The 10,490-nt window shown below is 57.8% G+C and overlaps 1 protein-coding gene across 1 annotated transcript in view; it reads right to left on the bottom strand.

The window, feature by feature from the left end:
* The window catches only part of LOC117645453 (plexin-A4), a 142,237-nt gene extending 132,119 nt beyond the window's left edge, over positions 1–10,118 (bottom strand). The window contains exon 1 of the mRNA XM_034385659.1: positions 8,960–10,118. Coding sequence (XP_034241550.1) covers positions 8,960–10,096 — 1,137 coding nt within the window. The 5' untranslated portion in view covers positions 10,097–10,118. The remainder of the gene's footprint in view (positions 1–8,959) is intronic.
* Between the last annotated feature and the right edge of the window lie 372 nt (positions 10,119–10,490).

The raw sequence follows: 10,490 nt of genomic DNA on the forward strand, positions 1-10,490 counted from the left end.
AAATTAAGTTGGCGTATTGAGCAACAAGTGGCCTCTGCATTTGACTTCATGAGACGATTCACTGAATTTGACACAACTTGTTCTCCGTCAAATGCTTCAGATCAGCCTGCCCTAAACTGAGTCACTTAATGAAAACTATGATTACATATTCCATTCTGTATTGTTTATTTCACTGGTTTTAAATGAAAGAATGACAAAAGGCTTCTCAAATATAACTAATAAATTTGTGAATTCATTAGTTTGAAGAAAAAGATGTATCGAATAGTGAGTCAAGCAGACAAGTAGCTAATTAAGCGATTCAATGCTGGCAATGGAATGTTACTCGACTGAAGGAATCGCATTGGTGTGGCATTAGGGTATTGGTGACGACAAAGGGTGATCCATGAAGACCAACCAAGACCCATTCTTTACCGATTATTGATCAATTTGATATCGATATTTTTCAATCGAATCTCATATTGATTCTTGGAGTTTTTCGAGTGCTGATTATGAAAACCCCTTCCATTTCTACTCCAGACTTATATTTTCATCTCAAATTAGGTCATTTCGGACCAAAATTTTCAGGTCGAGTTTTATATTGTTTCCTGCAGTGTTTGATGAGCTGAACTCAAAAATAACTTCCAAATTTTTCCCAGACTCACGCTTTACCTAATTTTGACCAAATTTGGACCAAAATTTTTGAATTGAGTTTGATGTTGATCCCAACAGTTTTTTGTGTGCTGATAACGAAAATCACCTCCATTTCGACTCCAGACTTATATTTTCATCCCAAATTAGGTCATTTTGGACCAAAATTTTCAAATAAAGTTTTTTATTGTTTCCTGTAGTTTTTGGTGCGCTGAACTCAAAAATGACTTCCAAATTTTTCCCAGACTCACGCATTACCGAATTTGGACCAATTTTGGACCAATATTTTGGAATCGAGTTTGACGTTGATCCCAACAGTTTTTTGTGTGCTGATAACAAAAATCACTCCCATTTATACCCCAGACCTACATTTCACTCAATATGAGCCCACAAGCTGCAGTCCGAAGTGCACAAATTCGCATCGCTCAGCCACACTACGCGCCCACACAAAACGGCGCGTACCCCTAGTTTTTAGAAACAGCAACCCCGACCTCCGTGCCCCGCCCCTCCCCTGCCCTAGCCGCGCAGGCCGCGGCGCTGGCTCCCAGGTGAACCACAAAACACGTACTGGGTTCCCGAACTGCACAGTGTGGTGGGGCTTCCAGAGCTTGCACGGCACCCTGGGGCCCAGCCGGCCGGGCAGACCGAGCCGCCAGCCAGCTGTCCCCGGCATGTCTCTGGCTGCTGCCCAGGCAGTGTGCTGGCAGGGCCGGGGGCAGGGCGGGGGAGCGTCGCATGTCGCCGTCGTGGAAGTTACGCCCGGCCCGGGCCGGGGTGACTCACCCGGTCTAATTATCATTCGGGCCGCCGAAAAAAAAGCCGCCGCCGCCGCCGGGATTCGAACCGGCGACCAGCTGGTCCGCGCGGAGGGAGGACACACTGCGAGAGGCGCGCCTTGGCAGCCAAATATTATCCACCGCACCAAATTCCGAAGCCGCCAAGCCGCGGACGGCATCACGCTGGGACGGAATTCGGCGGAGGGGGTGGCGGGGCGGGGTGCGGCGGGGCGCGGCGGGGCGGGGTGGGGTGCGGCGGGGTGTGCCGGCAGATCAATACGGGGCGCGCGGCCGGCGCTCCACCCCGTGCCGAGCCGGGCCGAGACGAGCCGAGCCGAGCCGAGCCGGGCCGAGCCGAGCCGGGCCGGCGTCGCGCACTCCCCTCCGAGTCTAATCACCCCACGTGCAACCACAGGCCAATGACGCCGGTCACAGTGTAGTGCCACTCACCTGAACGGCCAATTTTCCATACACGTCTTGGCGCGTCCTCTCGCCCTTGCCTCCCGACTGGAGACAGAGAGGGGGGGGGGGGTAGGGGAGGGGGGGGGGGGGTAGTTACGCTAAGTGAGCCCCGCGGCCAACACGGCTAATCTGATAGAAGGACCGCCCCTTTCTTTGACCAGTCACTCACCCGGGCAAGGCCAGGCAAGGCCTGTTTGTCAGCGACACAGTTGGAATCGACTTGAGCAAACTCGGCGAACCGAGGCCCTTCTCAATATTCGCCCGGATTTGATTGAAAACACAAACAGTGTGCCGGCCCGCCAGGGAGCCGCCGGGACGCGAACCCGGGCCCGCCGCGTGGCAGGCCGTCGACGCCCGGGGGGACCACGCCGGACCACGCCGCGCTGGACGCCGAGAACCCTTTCGTCGCGCTGTCTCTGTCGCACTCGCGGGGCGGCCCGCGTCGGTGCGAGAGAGACAGAGCACAGGCAGACGTCCTCCCCGAGGAAAGCACGCTGTACCAGACCCAGGAGGATTTCGGCCGCTGAAAGTTGGCTGCCTCTGGATCTGACTCGGATCAGCCTGGCAGGCCGGCTGGCCGACTAGCCTCGCGGCAGGCCGCGGCCCCGGCGAACAAGTGACGGACTGTCAATCCAGCCAACCACCGTGATTATACCAACACTACGTAACTAACCACCGGCTGCGAGTGATTTGTGTCGAAACGTCGTCCGAGGACTCCAAGGACGCCACACATGAGGTCAACGAAAGAGAGAGAGAGAGAGAGAGAGAGAGAGAGAGAGAGAGAGAGAGAGAGAGAGAGAGAGAGAGAGAGAGAGAGAGAGAGAGAGAGAGAGAGAGAGAGAGAGAGAGAGAGAGAGAGAGAGAAACACGGAGCGGAAAAAAAATAAACAGACAGCCGGCGGCGCGAGGATTCGAACCCGTGACTTCCGCGGCAAGGTCATTACTTGGCGATGATCGCCGGCATGATCTACGGGCGCTTTTTTCCGGCGGTGCGTGCGGAGAAAGTGACTGATTAGGATGCCGGCCTAGATGACGGCGAGGAGGACGACGACGGCGTGCTCGCCGAGCAAATCTCTCCGAAATGACGGGCATGCAGCAGCGAAGCCGCGTGCAGCACCTGCAGTGGCAACCGCTGTCAACGATCTCTCTCTCTCTCTCTCTCTCTCGCTGTCACGCCTGCCACGGCGGTTCGCAGCGGTCGTCACTGCCCGCCCCGGAGCGTGAGAAACCGTCGGGGCGAAAAAGGCGCGGCTTCTCACACGGCGGGCGGGGTGGCGCGGGTTCGACTCCCGGCCGGGGCTTGTCATTTTCTTTTCCCTCGGATTACGGCGCTCTTTCATTCCATCGACGCGCGGCTTTCCGAATTTCGGCCGCGAGTCGCGTGTCCAGGCCACTGCAGTAATACAGTGGCGGCGCCGGAAGTGGCTGTTACCCCCCCCCCCCTTTTCCCGGGCCCGGAAAACGGGTTTCGACTTATTACAGTGGCGTTCTCACTCACTCGCTGGGCGGCATTCTTTCCCCGCGGCCTTGGCGACCACAGCGCCGCCAGCAGAGCGCGGCGGATTCGAACCAGATTCTCTCTCTCTCTCTCTCTCTCTCTCTCTCTCTCTCTCTCTCTCTCTCTCTCTCTCTCTCTCCAGTGAGATGCACTTTTCGCCTCGAAGAAAGGGAAAAATGGCCGAGACGAATATGAATCAGAGGCCGTTGTGGCCTACACTAGCGGCCCCGGCCCACCCCACTTCTGCACAAGTCCAAGTCATGGTCGCCGCGGCCGAGACTCCAAAAGGGCTCATCAGCGCCTTTATTTCTATCGCCTCGATTGGGCGGTCGCTTTCCATGCCGTGTGTGTGTGTGCGAGAGAGAGAGAGAGAGAGAGAGAGAGAGAGAGAGAGAGAGAGAGAGACGCAGCCGCGGGCGCGATACTGGTTCGAATGCATCTCTGCGGCCGCCGACGGCGCATCGCGGAGTGATCGACACTTGTCGTTCTACATTGCGAAAGCGATCGAGCAACCGCCGGGCAGTCAGGCAGGCAGGCAGGCACACGCACGCCGGGGCACAGCAAGCACGCCACACAGGCCGCGGGCAAACTGACTCCTCGGACCTCCTCGACGCCGTCCTTTGTGGCGGCATGACGCGTCAGATGCCGCCAGGATGCCGGCCTCATTGAGTCGACTGCAGCACAGTGGGCCAGAAGACCGGTGGAGGCGGCCGAAACTCCTGGACGCATTTTGAGCTCCAGGGTCGCTAAATGGGACTCGAACCGAACGTCTGACCCCCACCAATGGATCCCTCGTTCGGAGAGCAATCCATTGGTGGGGTCACACGTTCGGTTCGAGTCCCATTTAGCGATGCTGGAGCTCAAAACGCGTCTGGAGTTTTGGCCGCCCCCACCGGTCTTCTGGCCCACTGTGCGGACGACGACGACGTACTGCACGACAAGGCGGAAGCGAGGGGAAAGCAACTCCACCGCCAACAGCGCCTACCGATGACAATTTTTAATTTTTCAAAAAAAGAAAAGTTAAGGAAAGAGCCACTGACTTTTCCACTAAACAAAATCTGTTTCAATGATTTGGTTCCAACCATATTCATGCTATCGATTTTGTTTCCCATACAAATTATTTTCAGTGCTGCTGTTACATTAATATTCCTTCTCACTTTTTTTTCTTGTCTCGGTTGTGGCGAATTTATCCACATCTCGAGGCTCGAGGCGCGCGAGGCGGCGGCACTGCCAACCCGGCCGGCCCGGTTCAGCCGCAGCACCACGGAGCAGAAAAGGACAAGAAAGTGGACTACTCCAGGAGGTCGACGGAAACACGCCGGCAGACACTACCGCACGGCGGCCTGGCGACGCCGTGCCGTGCTCGCCTGCAGCTCCTAGAGGCCACTCATCAGATAAGGTACTAAATTGTCCAGCGCGGTGTGGCACGGCGGGCAAGCCACGATAAATTGCGCCTCCTTAGGAGGGTACAAAATAAATCAGCCGAGGCGTGCCGTGCCGCACTGAGGCGGGGACGTGCACTGAGCGACACTAAGCCAACCGCCGAAGTACATTCATTTTCCACTGGCGAATTAGAGTCCGCCTCCGCGGCACAGTGGGCCAGCAGGCCGGTGGAGGCAGCCAAAAGTCTAGACGCGTTTTGAGCTCCAGAGTCGCTAAGCAGGACTCGAACCGAACGTGTGACCCCACCAATGGATTGCGCTCCGAACGAGGAATCCATTGGTGGGGTCACACGTTCGGTTCGAGGCCTGTTCAGCGACTCTGGAGCTCAAAACGCGTCCAGAGTTTCGGCCACCTCCACCGGTCTTCTGGCCCACTGTGCCGTGCCGCGCTAAGAGCCAAGCCCGACCAAGCCCCGCACTTTTATTAAAATGGAGCTGGATGGCTCACGATGGCTCCATGGACTAAATTAAAATCTGCTTACTGCGCGCGCCGTACCTAACGCGGCTGTCCTCAAAGAAGGATCTTTCTCTCTCTCTCTACGTCTCTCTCTCTCTCTCTCTCTCTCTCTCTCTCTCTCTCTCTCTCTCTCTCTCTCTCTCTCCGTCTCCGTCGCACTCACGGCCGAGGGTGCGAGAGAGAAGGCTCCTGACACGCCAGGTGGCGAGCAGGCCCGGCCGCGGCGTGGCGGGGCGTGCTGGGGCGTGGCATCGCCCAATGGCGTGGAAGTCATCGGGCACAGCGACCCGCCGCGCCCCGCCACGCCCCGCCACGCCCCGCCATGCTAGGTGCGACGCTGATACGGGCAAAGACCGGCAGAGGCACGGCACGGCACGGCACGGCACGGCACGAGGGCACTCCGTTGTCACGACAACCTGAGCGTGCACAGCGAACGGGCTCAACCGCGCCGCAGCGTCATCTTGTTACCCTGGCAACGAATCCACGCGGGCACCGCCACCCCACACAGACTCTCTCTCTCTCTCACACACACACACGCACACACACGCACACAAGATGTATGCCTCGACGAGATAACCCCGGCGTTCGCACCCTTGCGACTCCACAATCAACTTCGGGGCGAGCTTTAATCCAGCTTTAACGAGCTGCTTGGGGGTGTGTGGGGGGCTTTTGGGGTGTGTGCGTGCGGGGGGCTTTCGGGGCGCGGCAAGTCAAGGTAGGGTCGCCTCGCGCGGCGACACTCCAGCGAGAGAGAGTCGACGCTAAATCAATCCAGACTGCAGAGGGAGAGAGGGGGCGGGGGCGATGAATCAAACTGCATCTCCAAAGTTTATAGCACAGAAACAATACGAAACAAAACAAAAACCTCCCGTGTGTGCAGATAGCAGTGTATGCAAACTACTATAAAGGATAGGTACCGCTTCAATAAACTGCCACAAACTTCCGAGTCAATGTTCACCCCACTGTGAACGCATGCATACTCGCACTCACAAGCGCGCAAACACGCACGCACGCACACACACACACACACACACACAATCAAACAGTGCAAAGCACCGCCCCGTTTCATTCCCCGGGGCCTAACCGTTCAGGAAGGCGGCCCACAACGCAAGGGATGACCACACCCACAACCGGAAAGGGCTGTGTGTGTGTGTGTGTCTGTCGCCTTGTCACGGCGACTCTCGAATTGCGCGCACACCCTTTACACGCCCCCCCCCTCTCTCTCTCTCTCTGTCCTGTCCACAGGTAGGATGGGACGGTGCGGGGCCACTTCGCGTCCAGCAGAATTGCAGGGGGCCTATTTACATAGGTGTGTGTGTGTGTGTGTGTGTGTGTCATAGCCAGTCCCCAGATTGGCTACTCCGCCCCACCACCGCATCAGGTGCCCTGTCCACCCCCCACACCTAATAATGTCAGCAGGAAAGCGCGCACACACACACACTCACATGCACACACACACACACACACACACACACACACACAGGTTAAAAAGTGCAGGTGGAAATTAAAGAGTCGCACGTAGGTATAAACAACTTCGCAATTATACATATGGACGGCGCGAGGTTCCCAAATGAAAACCCGCCGCCCGCCCCGCCACCTGCGCCGCTATGCACTCTCTCTCTCTCTCTCTCTCTCTCTCTCTCTCTCTCTCTCTCTCTCTCTCTCTCTATCTAAGCTCACAAAGACACTGCAGCAGAACATAAAAACTAAAATAAACACAGAACACTGCATGCATAATTTGTGACAAATTGAACTCATGTCCCGGCCCTTATTGTAAAAACAAAAATCCCCCCAATAAATAATTTTAAAAACTAAACTCTCTCTCTCTCTCTCTCTCTCTCTCTCTCTCTCTCTCTCTCTCTCTCTCTCTCTCTCTCTCTCTCTCTCTCTCTCTCCCGCGAGCGGCACCCAAGGGCCCGCGCCATGCCGTTCCGCTCCGCAGCCCACTTCGCCAATTGCACAACGCGACAGCGCGTTCGAAAAGCGCGCCGCGCCGCCACACTGTAGTGCCACACAGTAGTGCCACACAGTGTGCCACACGCGCGTCTCGCTCCGTCCCTCTCGCACCCAGGCGGGGCTGCGGGGCGCGCCATGAGTGCGAGAGAGACAGCCGCGGAATCAGTGAGCAGGCCCGGGAGCCACGGGCCCGCGGGGGCGCGCTACGTAGCGCTACGCGGCGCTACGGTGCTGCTATCTAGCCGTCGACGACGTGAGTAATGTGCCAAACAACAACAACAACAACGTTAACAAGTTGCAAAGGGCGCGGGTGTGATTTACGGAAGGGCCCCGGGGCGGTCACCAATTGAAAGGCCTTGCCGCCGCCGAGCAAAAGGACGTGCAAAACAGTGCAAAACGGGGCGAGACTGCGTTGGAAAAGCAGCAACAACAAGACTCGCTTTAACGAACCAATCGTCACTCACTTGCAGTGTCGTAGCAGTCCTCGGCCCACAATACAGGGATACGGCACTGGAAGCACTCGAAGCGGCGCGGCCCAATAGGGCCCGTGCAGGTCGAGGATCTCGAAACGGTGCTGTTAAACGACGCATAACGTTCCCTTCCGTGCTGGTGGGAAAGCAGCGCGAAGTTCAAATTTGGTTCTCGCGTTTTCGCGTTTTGAGAAGTGAGTGGAATTCATCCAACCTTTTACATTGTCGGAATTAAATAAAATAAAAATTTCCGACTCGTGTTGAGAGCTTTTGTGGCATACTCGTATCGGGAAAAGCAGAAAAAGGCTGTTTCGTTTGCCCACCAGCAGCGACGGGTGCGCGGAGTTAACATGGCGTCGACCTAGCAGACATCTTAGTCAACCTAACCTGCACTATCTTCACAAGTTCACTTATTTTGCTTAAGGTTCGGCGTAATCGACTACAGTTTCCTTCTCCAATTATCGTGAATCGACACCGCAACCTGCCGCGATCCTTAGCCACTTTGTTTAAAACCGGTAAAAAATAAAATACAACAAACAGGCACCCCCAGCTGGGTCCCAGTTTGAAGGCTCGCGCGGAAATGCCCACCAGGAGTTTTTGTTCTTCCTCCAGCGGTGCACGGGCCCTATTCCATCATCCTGGGCGCGGGAAATAGCTCTTCACGCACGCACGCGCCCCCTCCCCCACACACACATTTAAAATAAAATGGGAGAACAGAACCGGCGAAAAAAAAACACAGCGCCAAGAGGAGGAAATAATGAAAAAGAAATTAAACGAAAACGGGACAAACCACCACCACCAGTGCCGGCGGCCTGGGGGCCAGCCAGGCAGGCAGCCCACCACCCCGGTGTGCTGGTGTACACGGCAGGGGTTGGAGCAGCGCGTGCTGCGGGAGGGGTGGGGGGTGGGGGGATGAAGGACGATGTAATGGACAGCTTACGCAGATCCGAAGCGGACCGGACGGAGAGGGGAGGAGAGGGGGGGGGGGGATTCTTGGGGGCTTGCCCAGAGGGGGTTGGTGGGCCGCGGGGTGGCTGGCCAGGCCAGTTGTAAGCTCCCCGCCTCACACACACACACACACACACACACAGAGGCTTTACTGCTGCGGCCACTGACTGATCGAAGACTGGTGCGCGTGAGGTCACTCCGGCCGTGCGCAAAAACGCAAAAACTGGCCGGAAACCGGTCTTCTGGCCCACTGTGCTTCCTCTCTGGGCACGGGACACCAAAAGTCTCCGAACTGGCGAGATAATAAGACAGTTTCGACTCACCGTGAGCACGCAGGGGTGGCTGGGCGAGATGAAGTCGAGTCCGCGACTGCCGTTGCCCGAGAAGCAGCTCTTGATGTTCTGCATGAACTTGCGGCGGATGGACTTGAGGGAGTACACGCAGAGCGCCGAGCGCGCCGAGGGCTTGATGGACACGTCGCCCTCGCTGTTGTCGCTCTCGGAGAACACGGCGAAGAGCACGTCGTCCTGCGCGGTGATGCCGAGGTCCGAGGCAAGGTCGCTGCCGGGCTTGCCGACGTACGCCGCCTGCACCAGGTTGTACTTGCGCGAGGGCGCGCCGCCGCCGGCCGACTGCTCGCACTCGATGGGGATCTCCGTGTACGAGTAGTAGTTCTCGTCGTCGTGGCACACGCGCACCAGCTTGGAGATGAAGGGCGACGTGGAGGTGGTCTTCATCTGCACCGTCATGAAGTACGAGAAGCCCTCGCTGGCGAAGCCGTACACGTAGTGGATCGGGTAGCGCTCCCTGGCCAGCGAGTTGAGGAACTGGCGCGTGCCGGTGGTCACGGCCGTCTCCGCGATGGCGAACATGTTCCCCGAGTCCAGCGACCGCGAGCTCACGGCGGGCAGCTCGGAGCGGTACGGCGAGTTGCCCGTGAACGTCACGCCCACGTACATGACCTGCGACACGGGCGGGTTGGGCGGGCCCGGGGCGATGAAGGCCACCGTGGAGGCCGTGGCGTTGTTGGCCACCACGGCCTCCTTCACCACCTGCGACACGTCCGAGATGTTGTGGAGGTTGCGGACGTGGCAGATGCCCTGGTACACCGAGCCGCACGAGATGAGCCTCGTTGTCGTGTAGTCGATCACCAGGGCCTTGTTCACGTTGTCCGTTGCCTTGACCACGATCGTCGCCGGGCAGTCCAGCAGCACGGAGCAGTCCGGGTGGTCATCCTTCGGCCCCGTCGTCTCCGCGATCACCAGGTCCAGGTCCGGCGACAGCTGGTACAGCTTGTTGACCGCGCCGATGAAGACCCGGCCCGTGTTCTTGTCCACCACCAGGTGGTTGAAGCGCTCCGTCCCCTGGTCCGAGAACGTCTTGACCAGGATGTCGTCGGCGAGGGTGGGGTGCAGCAGCAGCAGCGCGCACAGCGCCACCAGCACCGCCATCGCCGCCATCGTCGCTCACGTCATAGCGCTGCAACAGACAGAGAGGAACGGGGTTCAAATACTCGCCCGGCACAGCTTTTCTTACAAGTCGGTCGCAGGAAGGGTGTGTCAGTGTGTGTAGAAGTAGGTGCAGGTGTGTGTGCGAGAGAGAGAGAGAGAGAGAGAGAGAGAGAGAGAGAGAGAGAGAGAGAGAGAGAGAGAGAGAGAGAGAGAGAGAGAGAGGGAGAGAGAGCGGGCGTAGCGCACGTGTGGCGGTACCCCTACAGCCTGCTTCCTTCCATTTCGCATCCGTCGGCATGTGCTGCGCCACACACGCGACTACCACCACACTGGTACGGGCCGCCGGGTGTCGCCACACTGCAAGGCCAGGGCTGTCCGGGACCCGCGCGCGACAAAACGGAAG

The sequence above is a fragment of the Thrips palmi genome, unplaced genomic scaffold (genome assembly GCF_012932325.1).
Source record: "Thrips palmi isolate BJ-2018 unplaced genomic scaffold, TpBJ-2018v1 HiC_scaffold_18, whole genome shotgun sequence".
Taxonomy (NCBI): Eukaryota; Metazoa; Arthropoda; class Insecta; order Thysanoptera; family Thripidae; genus Thrips; species Thrips palmi.